The sequence below is a fragment of the Anguilla rostrata genome, chromosome 10, assembly GCF_018555375.3.
Source record: "Anguilla rostrata isolate EN2019 chromosome 10, ASM1855537v3, whole genome shotgun sequence".
NCBI lineage: Eukaryota > Metazoa > Chordata > Actinopteri > Anguilliformes > Anguillidae > Anguilla > Anguilla rostrata.
Window position 1 is genome coordinate 12,082,958 of NC_057942.1, and position 23,855 is coordinate 12,106,812.

The window sequence follows — 23,855 nt, forward strand, 5'->3', positions numbered from 1 at the left end:
CCATGACGAAGACTGTTACGATGTTCCTTTCAATGTGTCCGCTCTGTTTTAAAAATAGAACGTCTCAGGAGCTAATTAATATCCATTATATAGGGCTTTAAAACGGGTCATTTGAATCAGTCGTCACCGGCGACCGAGAATGAAGGTAGCCTACATCATTGTCCAAGGACAGCTACACACGCAATACAGCCTACAGCATAAAGCGGGGTTCTTGAAACATCCCCGCGCACGACAGTGTATGGTTTGATGCCAATCGCAGCGTCTCTCCCACACAAGAGCATTGCTGTGTATACATACGTGCACGTTCAGTAATAGAATAACGACGCGGCGCTACGGAGCAAGCAGGTGGCTACAGAAACTTAACAGTTTTTTTCTTTAAAATATAGGGAGAGAGAAAGAGAGAGAGAGACATTCAACAAATTGGTGTTGCAACATTGCTGTGAAATAATGCGCTGTCAACCTTAGGAAAGAATCCAGTAGCATAGTCTGTGGCATTGCTGACACATTGGCGGGATGCCTCAACTGCACATGGACATGACATTCTGAGCGCGACTTTGTTTTAACAGTAGCCTAATAACGGTGCTGATTTTAACAAACAAGAAGAACAGCAATAATGAGCTCTCTTCCAAAGAGCGAATCTAAAACCTCCCTGTTGAAATCTTCAGCGGCGAGTCGCAAGACCACACACCGCTCTGAACACACTGGAAGCGGCCGCCGCAGCAATCATCGCCCCGCTGCTCAGCGAAGCAGCAGTACTGCAGAGGAAACATGCTGGCCGGCTGAGTGCGACGCTAGCGCCCGAAGACCTTTGTGTCACCCTCGACTCGTAAGTAACCGGAATAGTGGAATGAAGCGAGGGACCAAAAGCCAGTCCCACCATCCACACGCCCACTTCGCTCCCGGATACGACCAGGAAGAACTGCCGGAGAGGCAGGGGATCGGGCGGGGTGGAAAGGAGCGTAACAAGCCGTCCAGACACCCACACCATCACCATCATCATCACCAGAGAACCGTTCTGGACGACATAGGTCCAGAACGTCATCACGGAGACCCTCTTCCAGTTCGGGTCCCCTCCCCGGCACACTCTGTATCAAAGCGCAATGACGATGCTGCGTTCTTTTTTGAGTCAAGGGACCATACAAGGGCCAGTTCGTCTCTCAGCCTGGTCTCCGACCCGCCCGCCAGCCTGTCTTCCCCTGCTTCGTCGTCACCGCTGCCAGCGTCCTCCAGTCGGTCATCTGGCCGTTCTGGAAGATCCAGCACGACTTCCTCAGAATCTGACTCAAATCTACACCCCATACTCAACTCCGTATTTGGACAGGTAAGGCCAAATTGCGTGGTACTGAATTACATCAAAGCGGGACGTGAAAACACAGACTAAGCCTCAAAGTTGCTTTGCCCTATATCTCCTTTATCTCTACAAGTGACTCCGATTACTTTGCCTAGCGCCTTAAGACAAAACTAACTTTTCCTAAGTTGGCGGTTAATAACTGTAAAGTAGTGTTTGACTTGGGCGCTTGGAGTAGAATACGCCACCGGGGACGCATTTATTTTGGGTGAGGCTGGTCCAGCTACTGCATGTTCTGCGTATTAGAGAAAGTGGAAAACGACTCCTCCGGTGCAATGCGATTCCAAAATATTATACAAGACTACAAGTATGTAGGTGGTATGCAGTCCTTCAATATATGGTCACGAAGCATGGACAATATCCTGTAGGCCTATTGATCTTTGCCATAAGGTAGCATTGAGCTATGAAAAGTATTGAAATGCTCACCTGTGCTGCTTCCATCCACAAATGGAATGAAATGCATTAGCTCGCTCGAGGTACGAGTCGCATGATTCTGGACATGCTTTTATGTCGTTCGCTAAATCAATATCCCATTTGAGATTTTGGGCCTAATGTGCGTATCCTACATTTAAACCAAGTGAGTTTAAAGATATCAGTTAGCTTGAATTGATAATCTCCCTGAACATTTCCATATCCAACTCTTTCAGAAAAAGAAGCATAGTCTATATTACCCACCATTAATTAGGCTAGCCTATGTTTGGCGAACATAATTTATGATATTATTATTAGAGACATGATTTTACCCGTCTGTTTGTGCAATGCGGTAAAACTTGATTTTGTGATAATTCATGTTTTCTATGTTATATAGGCCTATGCTATAGTCCACCAAATTCGGGCGAAGCTGACGCTGAGGGGGGTATAATACTTAACGGATTGACGTAACTTGAACGTTGTCGTTTCCCATACTCACTGAAAATTTGTTTTTATCTCAGAACAGGTTTTTATGACAAAAATAAATAAATAACGTGTGGTGTCAACACTTGAGAACCACGCGCGTCATGTTTATTCGGGGCGCATAGGCGACAGTCAACTTGTGAAAGAACCCCCAACGTTGGTTAGAGGACGCCCACTGGGCTAGTGTGTATTAAAATAATTATCGGGACGGTGTATATTTGGAGTCTGAATCACGCTGACGTCCGTTTCTATTGCTGAGTCGGAAGGGACTGCCGACAATTTAATCAGGAACAGTAATAAGAATACGGATATTCTGAGAGGGGTGGGGGTGGTGAAGACCCACGATTCGTTATTTCAGGGTAAAGGCCATCAATTTACAATATTGTCTTCGAATAAGTGGGTGACTGCGTAGTCTAGCTAGTGCTTTTTTATTTTTGCTGAACTAAAACGGGGGTGCTCTTGTTTCCCTCGAATCCAGCCAGCGGAATAAACCCAAATACTGGAGACCTTGCTTTTACTTTCACCTGAAAGACCTCTTCTGGGTGGCCTATATCAGCAAAATCAAGTCTACTTTTTACCCGCCCGTGTCCTTACTTTGTAATATTTACTTTGCATATGTCCTTGTGAGACCATCTATCTATCTCCAGATTTATATGACTGAATGCTTACTAATGTGGTTGATATTAAATGTCCTGCTCTGGAGCCTGCTACCCCACATGAGATTTAAACCTGATCACCTCATGATTGCATAAACTTCTGTTGCATAAACACTTACGCAGCTGCATTGCACACTCAACTCGATGGGTTATCAGCAACTATCTGAAAAGTGAATGTCGTGGCAGATAAGAACCATCTTTGAAGACACTGGATTCAGAGCACTTGCTGAGGGAGAACATTAGAAACACTTAGTGCTGAGTTTTCCTGTTCTTAATTAATCACCAGCCGCAGGTGCCTTAGACTGGATTTCATAGAACTGAACATGATGGTTCAAGGTCATAGAGCATCACGTGAAGAATGGTTCCACCACTGCAGTGACAGTGCAATGATGTTAATTGCTGATTGGCATGCCGCAGAGATCAGAGGGTTTGGATTCTGGGAAACTATCCAAGACAATTTGGTTTAAACCCAAATCTGGAACAAATAATAACAATATAGAGCTTCTCACATTGAAAATACATTGTATGCAGTTGATATGACCCGAAGACATCAATGAGATTTTTTTTCATGGCCATGTTGTGCAATATATTGTTTTTTCCCCTTAGTTGTGAGGAAATATAACTAGAAAATGGCTTGACTGGGGCCAAAAAAAGTCAAAATGGCAGAGTAAATTCACATTGGAATTGTCCAGGTCTAGAACAAGACAATAGGCATTCACAGCAATTTCTTATTTTTATTTGTTTTTTGTTTTGTTCAAATGCTGTCACATAGATCAAACTAAAATCAGACAGTTCTGATGGTGTCCTGTGTCTAGTTTCAGTTATGTCATTGTTAGGCTTTCAAAGGAATATTTGCTTTCCTTTATTCCTGAATTTTCATGATACAAACAATTCCAACATCAGAGTCTGACATCGGTTCAGTCTTTATGATGAAATTGCTGTAATGGCAAAATTATGCTTCTTGCAATCAACCATGAACTTACATTGTTTATGGATAAAAAGCGCTGTAATTTTTACACGGATCATCAGATATGAATGTAAATGTAAATGCCCTCAAATTAAAGTTTTTTTTTCAATGGAAAACCACCTACTTTAGTGAATTTTTGCGGTTTTGTATCTTTATAGGGCAATTGTTGGTTTATTTATTTGTGTCTTTATAGGACACTTGTTGGTTTATTTGTTCCAAATCTGCTGACTTATAGATTGTTAGATTTATAGATCATTAGCCTATGTGATGTAATTGGACATAATTGAATGACAATATCCGAAGTAGGTATATGCTAATGGTTTATGCAGATATGCAGCAACACACAACTGGCCAAGAAACAGTTGAGTAGCCAATTGTCCAATTACCTTTGGTGTCTCAAAATGGGGGAAGCATGAATAAAAAAGGGCTGTAATTCCTATAAGGTTCACCCAACATTGATGTAAATGCAGTCAAATAAAAGTTGACAGACTGTATACAATAATTCAGTGTGTTGGAGTACAAAGCTAAAACAACAAAGAAATGTGTCACTGTCCAAATACTTACAGACTGCTCTTTAGAAGGAAGCCAATTTGTGTGGGATGCCAGAGATTCTTGGTATAGAGTGAATCAGGAACATCCAGTAATTAGTGTTCTCACAAGATGTCCTCGAGGATGGACATGGGCTAATATGAGGCATTGGAGTGGAGCACATTGGCAAGGGCATTTGCGGTCATCAGACTGTGGATGGCTTCGAAGGAGAAAACAGTAATTCAGAGAGCAAAAGCCAGAATCTAGACATCTAGAGGGGTGGAAATCTCGGTTGAGAAAGATTTTGACCTAAACGGACAAGGTTAATCCCAGTACATCTTAGATTTTGCTCGGATATAGCCTGGCTCGTCCTTGTCAGCTAGAAAACTTTCAGCCTGATGTAGCCAGGTTTTTATCTCAAAGTTATCTAAAGTTCTAGACAGAACAACAGATATGGTTTTCTTTTGTTTTGATATGGTGTTCAAAATTGGAAGAGGCTTTTTAAGAATCTCAATAGTTCAGTTGAGCTGACAGGCAGTCTTTCAGGCAGTATATCATGTCCTGATTGTTGCATAGAGGATTCAAAATAAGTTGTATTCCAAACAATGTTGTGTCCAGACACCCAGTTCTTCCTGTAATTGGGTCATTGTTCACACTTATAAAATCACCTTTCCTAGAGTCATATATTTCACAGTTTTAGTGCCAGAATGTTCTGTGAAGTTGCAACACAGGGCATTTCAAATGGCCTATATCTGTAACTATTCTGAAGTCAAAAAAGGATGATGTTGATGATGAGTTATTTCTCGTCTATGTAGGATGGCTATCTTTGGTTGTCGTTCCCAACTTTTATATGCTATCTGAAAGCTTTATAATTCTTAAAAACCTCTTAAAAACTTAAATTGGCATTTATATTTTCCAGATGTTGATTGATCAGTCCGTTGATAAAATCCGTTGTTTTATCCTGTTATCCTCTGTGTTTGTGTGTGAGGGTGGGGCAGTATTTGAAGAGTGAGTTGCTATTTAAAAACCAAAGCAGTTTAGTGCATATATTACACCCCTCGTATTGATCAAACCCTCTGCATTCATGGTTACTTGCTTATTATTTGTTTGGGCTTTGAAGAAAACCACTTTGATGTTCAAAGTGTCACATATTGCTCAGTACAGCAGTTGCCTTGGTCCTTCCTCAGCTCTACTTTTCTAAAAATGGTGGTGACACAGCTGTTGCAGAACTACGTGATTTTGTTTGTAGAACCCCAGCAAGCTGTTGTTTTTTAAAAAGTATATAAGAGTAATGTGTGTGTGTGTGTGTGTATAAATGTATAAAAAGTAATAATGATTGTAATTTTGAGACTTAATCAGAATAGTGCATTTCTGTGAGATGAGGGAAGCAAAGGCTATAACTACCGAAAGCTCACAAGCTAACGTACCCCATGCTGTGAGTATTACAATACAGATCTGGGACATTGCTTTAGTTGGTCAAAGGAAAAATATGAAACATCCCTCTTGGTTTTTTGCATTCTGGCACCACCTGAGCTGGGGGTTGGTAAGCCCAACAAGCATCATTCTACTTCTGGCTGCTATTGGACTGAACAAACCCAGTATCACATTTCATGTGGAATCGTGTCTTGTTGTTCATTTATAGTTGTTTGTGCTTTGCCTTTTCTCAGATAAAAATTGAATTTCTGTTGCAAAATTATCTGTTGTTTTTTTAGTGCACTGGCACAATAGTAATTAAAATTTCACTTATTGATTTATTGAAATAATTCAACCATTCCTTGATGGAGAGATCTCTTTTTGTTACCTCATCAGTGTTTTCAAATATAAAAATGTCTTAAACTAGCAGAATAGCACAACAGTATATGTGTGTTTGTGTGTACGTGTGTGCTACAGAAGAAAGGTCAGAGGGAAGTTGTACTTAACCCAAGCTATTTTCTGATTATACCAGTGCAGTTTCAATGACAGGATGTCATTGTGTTGTAAATAAATAATGTTGGGGACCAAAATCGTGACTGCCATTGGTTCCCCATTCTGCCCCATAAATTACTCAACCTTAACATACTGATGAGGTGCTGATGACAGCGGAAGTGCTCCTGGCATACACCAGAAGTTAGCAGAGGTTTAAGGCTTGGCATTCTTTCCTCATTTTGTAACTGTTGTTGGCACTTTGACATGACCTGTGGTGGCAATGAGGTGTTGTGACATTAATTTAGGGATCATAATAAGGAGGTATGCCAAATTACTGTTTACTGAACTGTGAAATTGAAGTTTTGAAAGTGCAAGGAATAATTGTCAGAATGTGTTGTGGAGGCAGTTTTGTTATATTACGTGTAGAGAACTCTGCCTCACAGTCCATTCAAGTGGAATGGAAAAAATCTTTAATACTGGAACATTTTGACCAGAACATAATTTGGAAAGAACCATTCATCAGCTGTTTGGTGGAGGGGGTGGAGGATAGGAGTGAGGAATCATAGAGGTACGTTAGAGATGTCCTGCGTGCCCTGGAGAGGGAAGGTTGATGGACCCTGTGGTGTGAGTGGTACTGCCCCAGCAAGATAGGTCTCTGGATATCTGCTGTGGAGGGCTGTCACAGGTCCTAAAGTGCACCCTGGAGATTGTATCTATTGTCTGTGTCCCAAATTATCTTTTTTTTTGACCCAAGCAAAATTACATGTTAATGCTGTCATTTGAATTTCAATATGCCTGTGCTTACCATTCGGTAATTGTCTGCAAAGTAAAATGGTTAAAGGAAAGTGTCTTCCAAAATGTTACCTGTAACATAGCTGGCAGGTGGTTTGAGATAAAGAATTTATAGCTGAAAACCATTTGTTGACCTTAAATTTTAATCTCAAGATTTCCATGGGGAAATGTCTGTGACACAGACCTGATGCAGTTCCAGCAGATGTTTTTGGTGGTTTAAAATAACATTATTTGAAAACCTGTCACTTCATATCATGCAAACAAGTTTCAATCGGAGATAGAGTTTTTTAGGTAATTTCAGTGCTGTGATATGTAAGCAAACATGGCATACTTTAACTGATTCCCTAGAGCACCTGTCACGTGGAAAATGAGGTCTGTCAGTCTGCTGTTACAGAAATGGCAAAAATGAAAGCCTGTGTGTTTATGTTCATTAGAGAAGCTGTGGAGGCTGCAGTGTGCATGATTGTATCTGTTGTAACCCTGCTTTTCACAACAGGTGCGCACAGGCTGAGAAGTACATCGTGCTATGGCATTGCATTCATAACCAACAAATGCGTGCTTGTGCAAACACACACGCACACAATTTCAGACTTTTCCCAAGAATGACCCCAAGAACACCATTTCATATACACACACACACACACACACACACACACACACACACGCACACGCACAAACCGCTTGTCAGTCCCTCCGACACACTGAAGCTTTGGCAATTATTAAAATTGAAATCATCCCAAAGGAGGCGATTCTATCCTTATCCAGTCTCTCTCGCCAATTTCTAACCCTGCACACAATCCCTACAGAAATCATACTCTGGCAGTAGTAGCTAAATATAGCCCTCTCCAAAACCAGATTATAAGACATAAAAAGACAGAAAAGGCTGAAGTCTGTGTTGCTGACAATTCTACTTTCTATGACAAAGGTGAATTTTGAAGCCAAACCTATAAGCCATACCATAAAAAATGTATTTTCTATTCCAGGTTACACAAGGCAAAACTCAGATCAATCTATTGTTAAGGTTCTCCACCAATGGTCAGTGTTTATTTCGACACAACACAAGGCATAGTAAGGCAATAGGTTTTATACCTGATATAGATGAAGCTCTTGTTAGCACACTGTTGCTGCTAATGCAGAAGCCGCACAGGGTGCAGTCACACAGTTGCTGCAAACTGTGCTGTGTGTAGTTCATTGCAGCTGATTAGTGGCACTGGTCGCACAGATTGTTGTTTTGGTTAATCTGTTTTAATGAAGCAGGGGTGTTCCTTGTACAATGATTATACAATTCACGGTAAATGAAGGAGAGAGCGCCGAACTAAAGATTCCTCTGAGCATATAGCAATATTCCAATATGATGTGGGTGCCGATTGTTTCAGAACAGACTGTCACCAGATGAAAATAGTATTTTAAATGTGCAAGTGATAAAGCTAGTATTCAGTTCTCCCTATTGCTTCCTTGTATTCTGTTGATCCTGTAGGCTCCATGTTTTCAATGTATGTTGTCGATAAAAGGCAAACTATTGATATATCCACAAAGACAATGTAATATATTGTGTGTTGAAATGAATTCTGATTGAAGTACATTCCACAGCTAGACCTCATATCATAGGCACACACTCACAGGGAAATGTTGTGATGGATTCCATAGTAAACAGAGTGGAGTGGAAAGCACAGTGAAAAATTGAGGCTGTGCACTGGGAGGGCAATAGGGCAATTATACCAAACATTAGGGGCACTGCATATGGGATGGGGGGGGGCGCTCCACTGATGTCAAGTATGACGTGAGCCATCGTGGAACAGATTCATTTGAACCTCTCTGCTCATCAGTTTGTCCATCTTTAACATGCTCGTGTGCTATAGAGTTTGCAGCTTCGCAAGCACGTCACTGAGATTTGCCTGTCCGTCATTCAGTGCAAAAGCCTTTTAGCTATGGTGTTAACTAATCAATGTGTCAGTCAGTGTGACATACGTCCGGCATGAGAGCTCTTCTTGCATGGCACCCTGTCAGAGAGAAGGAGAAAGAAGGAAGAGAGGTTGAGACAAAGAAAGAGGAACGGGAATGCGGTCTCACAGAGGTATGCTTATGTAAGAAAATCAGGCTGCAGAATTTCTCTCTCTCTTTCTGCCTTTTATTGCATCTCTGTACTGATATAATATGAAAATGTGTTTCTGAAACGATGTAAGGAAGTGTTTTGCAAAAGCACAGCTGAGGTATTCTGCCTCTCTCTCTGCGTCTCCTTCCATTCTGAGTCTGTGTGCGTCTGTGCCCAGGTCTGAATGACCTTGGCATGGTCCCTGCGGAGAAGGGGAAAGAAAGGAGGGAGGGATGATGGAGAAGAGAAGAGAGGGGAGATGAGGATAGAGAGGGAACTGGGAGAAAGGGAAAGCAGAAAAGGGAGCGAGAGAGGGGGGCGACAGTGGATCGGGGAAGTGCGGTTATATTTATCGCATCGCTCCCTGGCCTTGGCGTGTTCACAGTGTGAGGTCAGTTTGTCTCCTTTTGTTCAAAATCTAGAATGATATTTAAAGGAGCAGCCATCTTTTTTTACAGGGACTGAAATTCCATTGAAGTAGATGTATGTAATAGGAATAGAAGGAAAGAAAGAAGAATATTAAGTGTGTGCACGTGTGTGTGCGTGCGTGTGTGAATGTGCGCACATGCATGGTGCTCATGCGCACTGCTGCCAACTGCCATTATATTAATGCAGTATTGAAGGCCACCCAAAGATGGCAACAGTGGGTGAAAAGAATCGGGGAGCTGGTGGAGAGAGGTGCTGGAAAAGAGAGAGGAAGGGAGGGAGTATGGGACAGAAAACAAGATGAGGGGGATAACGGCAGGGGCTATAAATGAGTGTAAAGCCAAGCTGCAGGGCCAGGGATTGACAGAGACAGATGGATGTATTACAGATGGATGGAGTGAATCGTTTAATGGGAAATCTCACCACATGTTTGTTAGCGCTGCGTTGTTTCACATCGCACCACAAACACACACCACACAGGATGGGAAATTTAACACATTTCACCTAAGGGCCGTAGGATAATTGACCCATGGGGTTTTCTTCCTTGTTCTGTGCAGGCGGTGAACCAGCATGCACTTCCCCTTCTCCCTCTATCCATCCTTCTCTCTTTCCTGCTGTTCCAGTGCCATTTAAAAGATTTCTCCTTCTTCCTTCTTCCCCCTCCCCGCAGTCCCCTTCTCTCTCTCTGTATCTAATGAGATTATCCTACCCTGGCGCATGAGCTCAGACAGAGATCTTTGTTAAACTCTGTCTGCAATTATCAAAATTCTGCTTTGGATTAGCTGCCAGTGTTTACGGCTCTTGCTTATTCTCCCTCTGTGTGCTCGCGTTTGTGTGTGTGTGTGTGTGTGTGTGTGTTTGTATGTGTGTGCATGCATACGTGTGTGTGTGTGTGTGTGTTCGTGAGGCATTTGCATATGCTGCTGTGTGCAAGGGTGCGTGTACACTGTGCTCAAATGATGTAAGCAGACAGCTTGTGTGTCTGGTTTGTGACGTGTTCTAAAGTTCACAATGAGCCACTTATTGGGGGGGGGGGGGGGGCTTGGTGTCTTTATCAATTGGATTCAGAGTTAGGAGAAAAAAGCAAGCATAGAAAAGGGACAAATAGGGTGAAGAGAGAATGAAAGAGAAAAATAGGAATAAGAAAATGGTAGAAGAGAAGAGATAGAGAGAGAGGAAATGGAGAGGTAGACAGAAAAGAAGGGATGAGATAAAGAGGGAGATAGACAGGTTAATAGAAGAAATGAGAGAGAATATCATTGCTGAGAATGATTTGGAGGAGTGATAGATGCAACTATTGGGAAGAGGGAGAGAGGGGTTGAAGTGGAAGAGAGGACAGAGAAAGGCGGCAGAGGAATACAGATAGAAATGTGAGGGTTTAAAGAAAAGTGAATGCACAGTGATATCCTGTTCAGTTGAAGGCCACTGATGCAGGTTTATTTCTGCTTACGTCTTGCAATGATCTCAGGCATTGCTAACGCAATCGCAATGTGTTGTGGATGAATTTTTTTAATACGTTTAATAGGCCTGTCTACATCTCTGTGTTGTATTTTTAGCAGCCTCCACAGCCCTGTGTGTGTGTGTATGTGTGTGTAATGGACTGTGTGCTTTTGGCTTAGCGTCTTCAGCTCTTAAGGAGGGAGCAGTAATGTGCTGTCTGATGAGTGTGTTTCTCATCTGTATGGATGGTTGCAGACAGTGAAATGGATGGAGAGAATGCAGGCAGATGAGTACGCAATCTTGGTTTTCCCCCCATCCTCGCTTTGCTGCTCATGTATGAGCACTTAAATTTCGCCAGGATGACTGGCATGCCCCTTTCACTCTCTCTCCCCACTCCCTCTCTCTTTCTCTCTCTCTCTCCCTCCATCTCTCTCTACCCTCCTCTGCCCCCTCCCTCTGCTTCTCCAGATGTGAGAGCTGTTGTTGTTTTCTCTCCTTCTTTGCCTCTCTCATTTCGGCAAGTTCATCCGTCCATGCGAACTAGCAGAGCCTACCTCTCTCTCTCTCTCTCTCTCCCTTTTTCTCCCTCTCACTCAGCCTCTCAGCATCTTTCCCCAGGTTCCTCATGTCTCATCCTCCCCCAAATTTTTGCCTCTACCCAAGAAAGACCCCAAGAAACTCCCTTCTAACATACATACACACAACCACACGCACACACACACACACACACACACACAAGCATACACTCTCTCACACACACAAACACACACAGACACATACACACAGGCATACACTCTCTCTCACACACACACACACACACAAACACATACACACAAGGATACACACACACACACACACACACACACACACACACACACACACATGCAGAGAGACAGACTGAGAGATACTTAGCTATGGGAAACTGCATTAAATCTCCTATCAAAAATCTCTCCAAGAAGGTAAGCCTGTCTGTAGAGCGCTGTGCTTAATGTCTTCTGAATCTCTGGGTGCTAGTACTCTGAGTGCTGTGCCTTAGTCTGTTACATTGTACAGGACTGTGAGGGATTGGCTTTGCTGTAGTTTTCAGTTCAGCTTAATCTCTATTCAAATACAATACTGTTGTAACAGACTGTAAAGAATGGACCGGTTTATATTTCACTCTGCTGGACTTGATTGTACATTGTGACGTGCTGTATCTGTATTATAAATGTAATTGTACCTCATTAGGCAATGACGTCGAGCATTAGTATGGTTTGACAGGTGTTTATTTTCCCTGTACTGCTATGTGTCACACTCTGCTGTTGGATACTGTTAGATGTGCTGTTGGTCTTTCTAATCTTGTCATCTGTCCTCGACTCAACTTTATCACAAGACGTCTCTGTGCTAGACTGGCCCGGACTGGCTGGACTGTATTTTGCGGTAATATTCTATTGTGAACTCTGTTGGCCTGAGCATCCTGGACCTGACCTTGCAGTTTTATCTTTGACATTTGACCTGTTCTAGTGACTCAGTCCAACTGGGTGTCTCATGAAGTACAGACCACACCAAGGTTTGTAATAATAATAATAATAATAATAAAACATATTTGTATAGAACCTTTCATGCAAAAATTGTGGCACAAAATGGTAAAAATAAGGAAAATAGGAAACAATAAAAATAAATATACAGACTCAAATGAATAAAATACAATAAAATAAAGCAAGTTATATATTAAGTATATTATTTTTAAAAAGTCAAAGCAAGGAAATATAAACCAAAGACTGAAGTACAGACATGTAAAAGTCATCTTTAAAAAGTATGTTTTCAGAGCTCTCTTAAAACATACTACAGTAGGGGACTCTTTGTTCTGTCTGGCTTAGGTATTCCATATTTTTGGGGGCACGGGACTAAAAGGAAGCGTCTTTATCTCTTTTGTGGTTTACGTTTGGAATACATAGGAGACCATGTTCAGAGGATTCAAGAGCACGTTTGGGCTGATAACTAATTAAAAGTGCAAGCCCCAGCTGGCTTTCTAATTAAATCTCAGTACAGACCACACCATGGCAGAGTATTGTCGTAGCTGCAGCATGCAGGGGGCCAATCTCCCAGCCTACAGAATGACATGCAGAGGAAAAGAGTACGGCACTCAAGGAAGAGAGGTCTGCAGTTCCGTTGCTTGCATTGATTTGTAGCAGAGAGCAGGCATTCTACTTCCTCCTGAAATTAAATTTGAAATTTATTATAATCCTATCACAACAAAGATATATTTCTCCATGTTCTGTGATAATGAACAGCTGCTCTTAAGTTAGTTGCATTTAACCACACATGCCAATGTTGTCAAGACATAACACAGACATATATGCACGTGAAATGATAAACTGCTACTTGAAACTTTTAATACATTGTCATTTATGCTGAGAACTGTGTTGAACAATATCTAGAAGTATACCAATTATTTCTGCTTTGCCTGCTTTGGCGGTATAGACTAGATTCGGAATATAACAGTATATTTGCATTTACTGGAAAGAGTTTTTGGATGACCTCCATGTCTTCAAATGTATCACTCAATGTATTTCTACAATATATGTCAATATATTTTTGTTGTGTAGGGGGAGGCAGTGAGCTACATGGGTAAGGATAGGAGACAGTGCTGGTCAGTGAGGCAGGTCTGCATAGCAGTATAGCAGTATTTGAAAACCCCTGGGCCACCCAGGAGGAAGCACAAGCCGGGGAATGAGCACACAAATCTCCACCTTCGTAAACAGAGGTGGAGAGAGAGTTGTTAAACTGGAAAACAAGACTGATAAACGGATGCACATCTAAGAATACCACAACAAACCACCACTGTGAGTGGTTAATACATTAAACATTAAAAAGTGTGTGAATATCTCTGTAAATTTGTCTATTGACACATTGTTTTTGGCAAGTGGTGCAGCGGAACTATTGTGCGAGCAGGGCCAAATTTTGATAAGGAGGTCTGCAGAAATATAGTCAGAGTAAATGGAATCTTTAATGGAAATGTGCCCCTCCACAGAGACAGTAATGCTCAAGTGCATCACTGCGGCATCAGTTCAAATGGTAGCAGCTGACGCGACTGCCCCAAACCCACCCCCCCCCCTCACCACACACACACATACACACACACAAGCTGGTAACAAAACAGAAAGCAGACTGACAGGGAATTAAAAATTAAACAAAAACAACAGGAGGCTGCACTCTCCTCCGACTCCAAGACTTTTTTATTTTTATTTACAGCAAATGGTCATACCCCACTTAGACCAGAGAATAAATAAAACATACTAGTAGTGGCAGCAGTATTACTGCATGAAACAGAAGGGTGTTATTTGTTTAATTGTGTCATTGTTATTAGTTTGAGAGATATTACAAATTGCGTGATACCAATTATAAGAATGTGGAATTGTGATGTATTCTTTATTACAAACTGCACAGTCCGTACCTCAGTCATAGTCACATCCCTATTTCACTTGCTTTTACTTATTTGACCCAGAAAGACCTTTACAAAAAAACAGCTGGCTTGGCTGTTGATCCTTTTAACAGACAGGGCATTAGAGGGCATGTGGTAATGCTATGCGAGATCCAGCCAGTAAAATGGTATAAAATATACGACCAGCACAAGGCAAAGTGTTGGGGTGTCTGTTTGTTCGGCTGTACTGCCATGACAGTCAGTGTGTTAGTCATCAGTTTGTTTGGTTTGTCTTTTAGCAGAACAATCAATGGGATAATGGGCACCTTGTCTGTGAACATTAGGGCCAAATATGAACAGACCTGGTAAGGGTAGTAGGTGCTGTTAGAGATGAAGAATGAAGTTGTTTAGAAGAGGGCTAGAGAATGAATTTTGTGATGTTTATTTAAAAATTGTGATTGTGCTTAGCCAGCACAAACAAGTCTCACGCCAGTATAGAAAGCTAAGCTGAACTGACTTGACTTGACTTAAGGAAGAATGGTTTAGGACAAACTGTGAGAAGGAAAAGTACCTCGCAGCAGTGACAGAGGAACATTGTAAGAGAGAACTGAAGGACAAGTGCTCTCAATACTATGTACACGTGCATTGCCATCTGTCTTTCCTTTGGGTTTTTTTGTGTCTGTTGCCAAAAAGGTGATTGTCATATATTTCAAGCTGTATAGTTTTCGGCTGTGTGTATACTTTCAGTAAGTCTACATTACATAACGTTCTCACACTTGTCTATTTCTAGGTAGGTTTGACATTTTAATGGCATGGTATTGATTTAATTCAAGCCCTTGTAATTGCTACAAAGAGACAGATTTATATATGTGTTCCTCTATTCCTCTTATTCTCTCTCTCTCTTTCTCTCACTTACTGTGTTTCTCTTTCACTTGGAATGAGAAATCAGAACAATGTGATTTCACTGCGTCATTTATAGATACACAGCATTTCTCTGTTCAGTTTTCTTGCTCATCTAAGAGCGCATACATACTTGTCTCTGGGGACCATGCCAGTTACTTGTATGGTCATTTCATCTGTTATGCGTCTGGCTTTGCCTCTGTAAACAGTGCACAGTGCAGATTATAGAATTCAACCGAAGGAGTACTGGCTCAGTTGGTTAGTCACTCTATTTTTACTCTAAATTTACATCAGTAATCTTTCTCTCTCACTGACTATAAAGCTGTGGTTGAAACATTTTGCATTTCCTTCTGTGTCTCTCTTGTTCGTATCAGGCTTCATGCCCAATTACTGACCGTGGTAACCTTGTCAGAACATGTGCCCTGCTTAATTGATCTGTGACTGGCATTATTCAGCTGTCTGTATGAATTACTCATCATGGGAGCTCCAGTTCCCCTGGGTCGGGGGTGGGGGGGTCTCGTTCATTTTGCCTTCCTCTCTTCCTCTCCCTCACTTCTTTGTCTTATTCTCTCTCTGTTTCCTACCATACGTCTTTTTTCTCATCCCTTGTTTGTTTCTACTCTCTCAACCATTTGTCTCACTCTTTTACTTCAGTCTCTCTCACACACTGCCTGTGTGTTTACAGTGCACTTGACAGTGTATAGGTCTGTAGTGCCAGTCTACACAGTGCAGCTAGTAAACTGTTATGATGAATGAATGGAAAACTGGGCACATGTTTCTTATTGATGTAGAAATACAGATGCCCCTCTCTTACGTTTGGTCCCTCTATCTCTCCATCTCTCTCTCTTTTATTTTGAAAGTGTAGTACCCTGGAAAATGCGCTTGGTTTCACAATGTCTACGCAGGTGGTTGCATTTGTGTCTCCTTACAATTTAAGTTCCTCTGGACAAGACCATCTTCTAAATGAATGTAATACAGTGCGATCTAATGCAAAAAACCCTTAGACCATCTATAGCAATAGCACTGTACAGTGCAATATGATGTCAGGTTGCATCTTACTGAAACAGCAGTGGCCAACATCTCTCTTCCTGCCCACAGCTCAAACAGCGTAGTGATAAACAGTAATCCATTGTGCACTGCTGGTTGTATTAACATGGTGAGAAAGATTAAAGTAAATGTGTACTCAATTTAATGGTGGAACAGGAACAACCGGGGAGAGTGATAGAAAAAGTAATTACGGTAGTTACTAAATGGAGAAGGGGGGAGGGGAAAATTGAATGGAGGGGATCTGAGGTTCATACGATAACCAAATCAGTTTTTTTAAATGTTTTTAAAAAGTCTTACTGTGAGGTAATGACTGTTAATGTTAAATCTGAAATAATAGCGTGTGAAACTATGGAATGACAGATGAACAGATGAAGGTTGTTCCTAGATGTGAACATTTAAGATAATTCCAAGCTATTGAATTATTAATCTACCAATCATACGTGGCCTTCCTAAAAGCCTCTTCTGGTAATATTAAGAGTAGGAGGTACAAAATACCCCAGTACAAAACCCCATAAAGAATGGTTATGAGGTGCAAAAACTGAATGCATTTCTAAATATTGTTCAAATAATAAGGCAGCGAACCAAAAACATTAAACTTTTTTCCATCAGTGCAACTGCGAATTGACTCATTGGCAGGATTTATTTGACACTGTGCTCTCACAGGCTGGCAAAAACAAATGCAATAGGGCTGTTGAATACACTGATATATTTAAAGCATTGTTTGGAATAATTGCACGTAATGATCCTGATTCCTCCAGAAACTCAGATTTGTACATGAAGAAGGCAATCCGAGCTCTGCAGCATTAGTCATGATCTGATGCGAAGGGTTTTTCGCAACTGATGTCAGAATGAGTTAGGGAAGAACAAGAAAAAAGAAATATGCTTTTAAATCTAGCTGCACCTCTGAGGGATATCAGACAAAAACCACCAAGCTTGGCAAATCCTAATTAAAAAAGAATGCTTAACTTGAGGTAAGAGAGAGGGAGAATGAGTGAGTGAGTGAGTGAGAGAGAGAGAGAGCGAGAGAGATCAAATAGAGTGCAGTTAAGAAGAGCTTACTTAAGAATCTGAATCCTCCTGACTAAGAAAAGATGGAGTTACTGAGAGTGTATTGTGTGTTTATTGGTGCATAACTCCAAAAGGGGGGTCTGGACAGTGTGAAGGGCCGCGTATGACGAGAGTGCAGGAATTGAGCTGAGAGGTGGCCCTCTTGGCATGCGACTTAAGCATGATAATCCAACCACTTGGGCTTAAAGCGTCTTCATGGCTGCACAGATATGTCTGATGGGCTGACGAACATTAAAACCAGCTTATGCTGGCTCTCCAGTGGGCTTGAAGTATGACTGACGTCATAAGCCCATCAATCAGACTGACTGGGGACCCTGTACCCCCCCCCCCCCCCAAATCCCCACCACCTTTCATCCTCCCTCATCTCTTCTCCTCACTGTCACCTCCCCGCTACCCCCTGCCCATGGTGTCTATGCATTTTCACAGTTTTGTGTTCAGGTTGCAGTTATTATTCCATCTCTAACACTGTCTCTGGTCCCCCCCCCACCTACATCTCCTGGGCCCCCCCTGAAAGATGGTCCAGGATGAGAAGCAGAGGTACAGAGCAGTGTGGTCCTCTGAGGAAGGGGGTTCAAGAGGGGGCCCAGGAGGGGGCCCAGACGGGGGCCTGGGGGCCTACCAGGAGCCTCTATTGGCCCTAGCCCAGAACTGCGCTCTCATGCACAACATGCTGGGCCCTGCCTGCATCTTCCTCCGCAAGGGCTTCGCTGAGAACAGGCAGACTGTACGTAAGTCTGGACACACACTTTCATACACGCACACACAGTTGCTCTCACACACACGCAATGCATGCATGTGCAAACAAACACCGGCTTGCAGGAGTACGGTATACAATTTAATCAATACATCCACATCTCATTAATATTTACACTGTATTACTGCCTGTGAGTGCAGCACAGTCTGAGCCAAAGAGTGAAGTTTGATATGTACTGCCAATACAATGGCAGCTACAAAAATAGATTATGTAGGATTGCATGCTGCTGGGTACCATAGCTCTTTTGAGAAGCAGTGTGTGTGTGTGCATGTGTGTGTGTATGTGTCGAAGACTGTTGGTTGAAGAGATGTATGTTTTGTAGGCATGAAGGATCTATAAGTAACTGCTGGAGGAAACACTAAAAGGATCTTGTGTCACACTGTCTAAACAAGACAAAGAAAACTGAGTCGTTTCCTTATTCTATTAGCCATTTGAAAGATGCCATTTTCAGCAGCTGCACCGAGTTGATGGCCTGTGCCTGGGTCTGACCTACCTTTCACCACGGGGTGTTCATAGAGAGGTTACAGAGACATGCAGTAAAGACGCGGGGAAAAGGACCAATGATTTATGTGTGAAAACGTGCTGTTGGGGGGGGGGGTGACTGGGAAAAGGCCAGACCCCCCCCCCCCTCCCCGGCCCTTTTCAGCAGTTCCAGTTAGCAGCATGCTGGTTGTGACATCAGCAAGTCCATTGTGTTTAGTCTCCTGGTCTCTCCCGTTTGTTAACCCCTGAGGGTTCTGGGAAGTGTCTCTCCCCCTGCTGCCTGGCATCTCCTTTAAAGGCCGCCAGTCATGGCTGGTTGGGTAAAATCGCTCATCCCCCCTCCCCAGCGATACCCTTACTGCGTAAGGATTCCTCCGTCATACCGCCATTGAAGAGCAAAAAATACCGATCTTGTTTTTCATAGAGGTAACGGCTGTGTCCGTACGGGGTTTTCCGTACCTCTGTGTACCCTCAGGAGGGTCTGTGGAAAACATGCAGAACAGGGTTTTTGACAGTTCTGGTGACGTCGCCTTCCAGTAGAAAGACCCTGTGTGCTGAGGACTGGGTGCCTCAGAGCTTCTCTCTAACCACAGAGCATCATGAGCAAAACAGAGGCTCCAGTCACCTGGTGTCACAACTGCAGCCACACAGGACTGGATTCAAATGCATGTATCAAAATGGACATTCACCCAGTTGAACACAGTGCACTTTTTATTATTTAAATGAATTGTGTCATATTTCATAACTTCAATAGTACACTCATGATGGTTAATCTGGATTCTTTTGCTTTACAGGACAGAGAACTGCGACCAGAGGAAATTGATGGTGAGTCTTCCCCTGTTATCTGATGATATATTGGGTATTTGGTCATTATGGGGCAGATGGAATTACATGTTACATCAAAGAGTCCATATGTAGGTTTGACTTTGATTGGTGTGTCATATAGCAAGAGATGTTCAGAGAATTTATAGAGAATTGAGAATTTATAGATAGGAACTTAAGTTTGTCATCATTCTCCGTATTAAAATAATTGTTCTCAATATTATTGTCTGGGCAAGTGAACGAACCTAAGTAAAATATACTTGTTTCTACAGAGTTGCGTGAAGCGTTTAAAGAGTTTGACAAAGACAAAGATGGTTTCATCAGCTGTAAAGACCTGGGGAACTGCATGAGGACCATGGGCTATATGCCTACGGAGATGGAGCTGATTGAACTCAGTCAGCAGATCAACATGAACCGTGAGTGTGGTGCACACGGGTGTCTGTGCACACCGTAAGAAAACACTGGACCTTCCATTCAAGGTTCCTACATTGGAGCAGCTTAAAACTTCATAACCACTACACTCAACACGAAAGTGTACTTCATCATTGGCATCATACATTACAATACCATAATTGACCTAATCAAGTATTATAAAGTATTATAGTAGTGTACGTTGTAACTGAAAACGTGATTATCTATACCTAGTGGCAGTCTTTTGTGTCCTTTGGCATAAAGTAACTGGAATGTGCTCATTTCTTAGTGAGCATGAAAGTGGCAGGGTCTGATCCTTCAAGTAAACTGTGTCGCAGATCTGAGATTTCTCTCTGAAGCGTTTCATTCTCTCCCTGGTCATGACCTTCGGCTCTCTTTCCCACCAACCGTCTCTGAAGTGGGGGGTCACGTGGATTTTGAGGACTTTGTGGAGTTAATGGGACCCAAGCTTCTGGCTGAGACGGCAGACATGATTGGTGTCAAGGAGCTGAAGGACGCCTTCAAAGAGGTAAGAAGTGGAGAGGGCTAGACGAGAGAGACAACTGTTTTTCAGTGTGTAATCCTTCTATTCGAACAGAAAAGAGGAACTAGAAATAATCATATTTCACTATGTTCAAATCTTTTCTTTGTTTCTGCAAGAGAGCATTTGAAGTGATGATGTCATTGAGAGATAACTTACCGTTTATGTAACTGGCGGGTCTTTTGAATTTTAGAACACTGTTTAATTGCAACAAATCTATTTCAAATTTCACAACTGCAATATTTAAGACACAACTGAAGATTTGGAGGTTAGTTTTAGATTAATGTACACTGCAGCCTCTAATAAATTTTCTGAATCTACTCTTCACAATGCGGGACAGTTAGGTGATAAATTGTTCAGGTAGTGTTCAGTATATTTTTTTGTTTATGGCTAAAATATTATTTGTGACACAATCGAAATGACAAAGATAAATCATTCTTATGGTGAAGACCAACATACTAAATCGTGATTCAGGTTTGTGTTCCCTATTAAAGGTACTCGTTGTTTGTTGTTTGCTGTCAGACTTTAAATATCACAAATTTATATTAAAGCAATCTCTTTAACGCGTCTCATTCTCATGTCTTACTGATGGTTTGGATGTGTACCACAGAAGCTATAAGACAGTCAATGATCATACCAACAGAGATAATGTGTGCATCAATGTAATTTGCAAAGACGGGGGATTCTTCCAAATTTCTCATCATTCTGCCCCATTCTCTTTTCCCTCCATTCCACCCTTCTACAACTTTCATTTCATAACCCCCCCCCCCCCCAAACTCCTTGATCTCTCTCAGTTTGACACCAATGGTGATGGACAGATCAGCACAGCGGAGCTCAGAGAAGCCATGAAGAAGTTGCTAGGACAACAGGTGAGGTCAGAGGGGTAGCTTGTGCCTCCACTCCGCCTGCCTCGATTTCCGTGAATAATTGCACAGTTAACCCTGTCCCTCTTCTGGCAGGTTGGTCACAGGGACTTAGAGGACATTTTGAGAGACATTGACCTGAACGGTGACGGCCATGTAGACTTTGAAGGTGAGCAGCATCAAGTGACTCTTGTGTTTTATTAAAAGAGTGTGTGGTCATACTCAGTTCCATTTATTTCATTTATTTAATTGCCATAACGCAAAGCACACAAACCTTCTATTTGAAATGTGAACATTTTGAGAGTGAGAGAATGAAAGAGGCAGCATCTAGAGATATATTTCTTAATTTAGCTATGATGGAAAATGGAAGACAGGATTTTCACATGATTTTTCATTGTGCGAGACTAGCAAACCCTGGACCTTTCACACTAGACTCTAGAATCTAGCATTCTGGTATTCCAAAAGTGAATTGTGACTTGGTGGGAGGATGAAAGCTTTGTAACTGTCAGATTATCTCTTTACCAAGGGATTATTTCACCTCATGGACCTCCTCCAATAGGTGAACAATAATAGAGAGAAGCAGATGGATGAGAATCAGTCATTGGGCATTTTGTGGGACTTTCATAGGACATTCCACTAGCATTCCGGTTGTGCTTTGCTCAGGATAATTCAGTGTGTCAGTTACTTGGCCACCCATACCTTCCTATCATTTTCATTGTTGACCTGAATTTTTTGTAGTTCTTTTCTTGTGTTCGTGGTGTATAAATTCTGTGCCTCTCTTTCTCTCTCTCCTTCCCTCGTTCCTCAGAGTTTGTCCGAATGATGTCTCGCTGAAAGACAAGGACCTGACCACGTGCACTGGATGTCAGTCAGCTGCTGTCCCTGCCCCGTTACATGAATGAGGAAGAATAATTGAAAGAGAAAAAAGAAGGACATCACTCTACATTGAACTGAGCCACCTTTCCTAAACAGAACTGGAAACTAAACAACCTCTGATCTCTCAACTACAGACCAAGACAAAAATGATCACCACAGCTTCCTCTGCTATATTGCCCAACCCCAGCCAGACTAACACCCTGATTGACAGACTGACACACTGACAGTTTCAGCACTTTCAACCCTCCCCAATCCTCAAATATAATTGTACATATCTTATTTGGGGAGTTGGGGCTTCCCCTGCCCTACCATGTAATGGCAATATTATTTCTTTATGTTAAATGTCTGTTAGTTGTGTGTTTACTTCTTTGTATGTATTTGTCTGTTTGCTTGTTGGTACGTGTGTGTGCATGTCTATGTGTGTATGTGTCTATGTGTGTGTTCAGTTTTAATTAAGATGTGTTACTTGACTTTGTGTCTAAATTAAAGTGGATGAGTGATTCAATTGTAGTCAGAGCTGGAAACTGTGAGACAAGAGAATATTTTTAACGTCTTTTTATTAGACATATTGCGGAGCATCACAAAGCCATGTGAAGAACCCCATGCTCCAATATTACCAGTTTTGTAATGAAGACATATGTGGTTCATCCTGCTATGTCACACGTAATGAGAGCCTAAGCACATGGTTCAGTACACCAGCCTTAATATATTTCTTGATTTCCATAATGAGTTTAATTGTTCTGCACTTAACATGAGTTAGAAATGTTCTCTTGTCTAATACACACCATGCAGACTTCTGCTGTGTTTACTTCACTCATCCCGACCTTAATTACGCAATTTCTCAACACATGGATGCACTTATGTGATAAACTCTGCGTGTTAGTTGTTCAAATGTACTGTATGGCAGTTACTGGTGTGTCTTTGTCTGCGTTCAGATTTCTGTCGTGTTCTGTGTTTTTACGCATGCCAAAAAAGAAACAAACTATAAAGAAAACACATCTGTTCTTTTCAGAGGACAGATAATAAATATTCCTTTACAGCTAATGATGTGGTGTCCACTCTTGTCATACATTTTTGGGCTTCTTCACACGTTAAGATCCTTATTATAAAATGAACTGAGGTGAAAATACTACAATACTATCGGTATTTCAAGGTTAAAGCTATGAGACACTAATGTTATATCAGTGATTCATTATAGACATTTGATTCCTGTTCAGTGGGTCACTTTCCCACTGATGCACATCCAGTTTACTCTGCATTGCAAAAGTATTTCTGCAGCAGAACATCAATAGGTTAGACTCATGATAGTTTGCCTTTCATCATAATGGGTTTAATGAAAGATAATATACAATCCTTTGACACATAGTCAAACTGGACCGATTGTTGTTTGTGTAAAGGCTCATGGAGCAGAAATTATGATCACTGACAGCACAGTCAGCCGCTCCTGCCAACAAGTGTGTCCTTGAACAACTTATTGAAAACTCAATCAAATCAAGTCACCCAGTGGCCTTTCAAAAGTCATATTTTTATTGTCTTAAGTTATTTTGGTAAGACTGGCAATGTGTTTTCTTTTGGTTACCCGAAGGAAAATTATAATGTAGTGAATACTGTAGGTGAATAAATTTTCATTTTCCAACAC

General features: G+C 41.8%; 1 protein-coding gene across 5 annotated transcripts; it reads left to right on the top strand.

The window, feature by feature from the left end:
• Positions 1–133: 133 nt before the first annotated feature.
• cabp1a (calcium binding protein 1a) lies at positions 134–23,260 on the top strand. 5 transcript variants are annotated; one of them, XM_064354121.1, is made up of 8 exons: positions 134–1,321; positions 17,981–18,190; positions 19,498–19,528; positions 19,798–19,941; positions 20,356–20,465; positions 21,272–21,346; positions 21,437–21,509; positions 22,149–23,260. In XM_064354121.1, the coding sequence occupies exons 1-8, from the start codon at positions 614–616 to the stop codon at positions 22,172–22,174; spliced, it is 1,377 nt and encodes a 458-aa protein (XP_064210191.1). In that variant the 5' UTR covers positions 134–613; the 3' UTR covers positions 22,175–23,260. The 5 variants fall into 5 exon arrangements, with proteins under 5 accessions (XP_064210191.1, XP_064210192.1, XP_064210195.1 ...); XM_064354125.1 differs by lacking the exon at positions 134–1,321 and adding an exon at positions 8,861–9,164; XM_064354123.1 differs by lacking the exon at positions 134–1,321 and adding an exon at positions 9,189–9,573.
• Positions 23,261–23,855: the final 595 nt, after the last annotated feature.

What these genes read in the sequence shown, in the direction of transcription:
- cabp1a (XM_064354121.1), top strand. Translation starts at nt 614, where the DNA reads ATGAGCTCTCTTCCAAAGAGCGAATCTAAAACCTCCCTGTTGAAATCT. An exon ending in GCGACCAGAGGAAATTGATG is followed by an intron (nt 19,529 to 19,797) that starts GTGAGTCTTCCC and finishes TTGTTTCTACAG; the next exon opens with AGTTGCGTGAAGCGTTTAAA. An exon ending in AGAAGTTGCTAGGACAACAG is followed by an intron (nt 21,347 to 21,436) that starts GTGAGGTCAGAG and finishes CTCTTCTGGCAG; the next exon opens with GTTGGTCACAGGGACTTAGA.